The sequence below is a fragment of the Buceros rhinoceros genome, unplaced genomic scaffold (genome assembly GCF_000710305.1).
Source record: "Buceros rhinoceros silvestris isolate BGI_N320 unplaced genomic scaffold, ASM71030v1 scaffold21597, whole genome shotgun sequence".
Classification (NCBI taxonomy): domain Eukaryota; kingdom Metazoa; phylum Chordata; class Aves; order Bucerotiformes; family Bucerotidae; genus Buceros; species Buceros rhinoceros.
In genome coordinates, this window is record NW_010420708.1 from 1,707 (window position 1) to 3,367 (window position 1,661).

A 1,661-nucleotide genomic window follows, 5' to 3' on the forward strand; every position below is an offset into this window, starting at 1 on the left:
GTTGTTTGTTTTCCATAAACACAAGAGAATAAAGCAGCATTGGTTTTCTAATTTTATGCCCTGCTCGGGAAATTCCTGGTTTTGTCTGGTTTTAAGTATCCCTAAGGACCCTTGTGAAAACGCCGGCGTGCTTGCCCAAACAAGACACTAAGGAATCATCAGAGTTACATCGCTGGAGACAGCGACTGTCACCAAGACTATGGGGTTTGTGATTTAGAGCTTGTTAATGACAACACACAATTAAATGTATCTAAAAATCAGCTCATGTTCATTCCCGGGCCGCTCGGTTTTGCTTCCTGTACCTCGTGGCAAACACGGTACCATCGCTACCAAAGAGCCGCGGTCCAGCTCCAAAGGGGTAGCGCACGCAGAGGGCACCGGTAGAAACCCACCCCTAGCTGACACTGCCCAGTGCAGCCAAGCAGAGCTCTGGGTCGGGACCCGCTCCGTAATTCCCACCGCTGTGTATGAGCTCAAAAGCCATCGCGCCACAGCGCTCGGGAAACGACTCCGCTGTTAAAAAAGGGCCATGTAAGTCTAGCTGGCAAGAAAACCTCTCTGCTGCTGAAAGAGGGGAACTAAACTCCACGGTTCCTTTTCTATTTCTGTTTTATTTTAGGCAAGAAATCCTTCAGCACGTCGACGTCATAAAAAATTTTTCTTTGACCAAGAACAGCGTTCGGATTGGACAGCTGATGCATTACGATTATTCCAGCCATAAGTACGTTTTCTCTATCAGCAATAACTTCAGGTCGCTGCTTCCCGACGTATCGCCGATCCTGAACAAGCACCACAATATTTGCGCCGTGGTTGGCAACAGCGGGATCCTGACCGGCAGCCAGTGCGGGCAGGAAATCGATAAATCTGATTTTGTTTTTCGTTGCAATTTTGCCCCAACCGAAGCTTTCCAGAAGGATGTGGGGAGGAAAACCAACCTTACGACCTTCAACCCCAGCATTCTGGAGAAGTATTACAACAATCTTTTGACCATTCAGGATCGCAACAACTTCTTTTTAAGTTTGAAAAAGCTCGATGGGGCCATTCTTTGGATCCCCGCTTTTTTCTTCCACACGTCGGCAACGGTCACGAGAACACTGGTTGACTTCTTCGTGGAGCACCGAGGGCAACTGAAGGTCCAGTTGGCTTGGCCAGGAAATATAATGCAGCATGTTAACAGGTGTGTGGTCCTGCCTTGCCTCGAGCTTGTCCAAGTACCTCTCACGTCTTTTTTTTCCTCTTCACGCCTGATCTGGTCAGTGGGACCCGACACAAACGCAGTTTTGTTACTGCTTCAGGGAGCACTTTATTTCTCTAAAGTCTTTTCAGGTTGTTCTCTCCAGACGTGTTGCCGGCACAGCAGAGGTGGGCTGGTTGGTCACGCTGGGGCACGGTCTGGCTCTGCTGCCACGGGCGGGAGGGGACCGGGGGAGCTGGGGAGATGCCGCACGAGCAAAGCACCGCCTGCGAAGAGCTCGCTCTCCTCAGCGAGCCACTAGGCGTGTGCCGGCAGGCAGCTGCGGGGTGCTCAGCAGAAAACTGCCATAACCCAAGGGAGGATAACGTTGCCACCCCCTAGGAATGCTCATGTGAGCAGGGGCCAGGGAATGGTGTGATCCTGGGTAGGGCACAGCCTCTCCTGGTTAGCACCCGCTACCGTTCAG

The 1,661-nt window shown here is 51.5% G+C and overlaps 1 protein-coding gene across 1 annotated transcript in view; it reads left to right on the forward strand.

The window, feature by feature from the left end:
* Positions 1 to 619: 619 nt before the first annotated feature.
* ST8SIA3 (ST8 alpha-N-acetyl-neuraminide alpha-2,8-sialyltransferase 3) overlaps positions 620 to 1,661 on the forward strand; it is a gene marked incomplete at its 5' end in the record, with an annotated part of 1,646 nt that continues 604 nt past the window's right edge. Inside the window, one exon of the mRNA XM_010139406.1 lies at positions 620 to 1,177. Within this exon, the coding sequence (XP_010137708.1) occupies positions 620 to 1,177 (558 nt within the window). The remainder of the gene's footprint in view (positions 1,178 to 1,661) is intronic.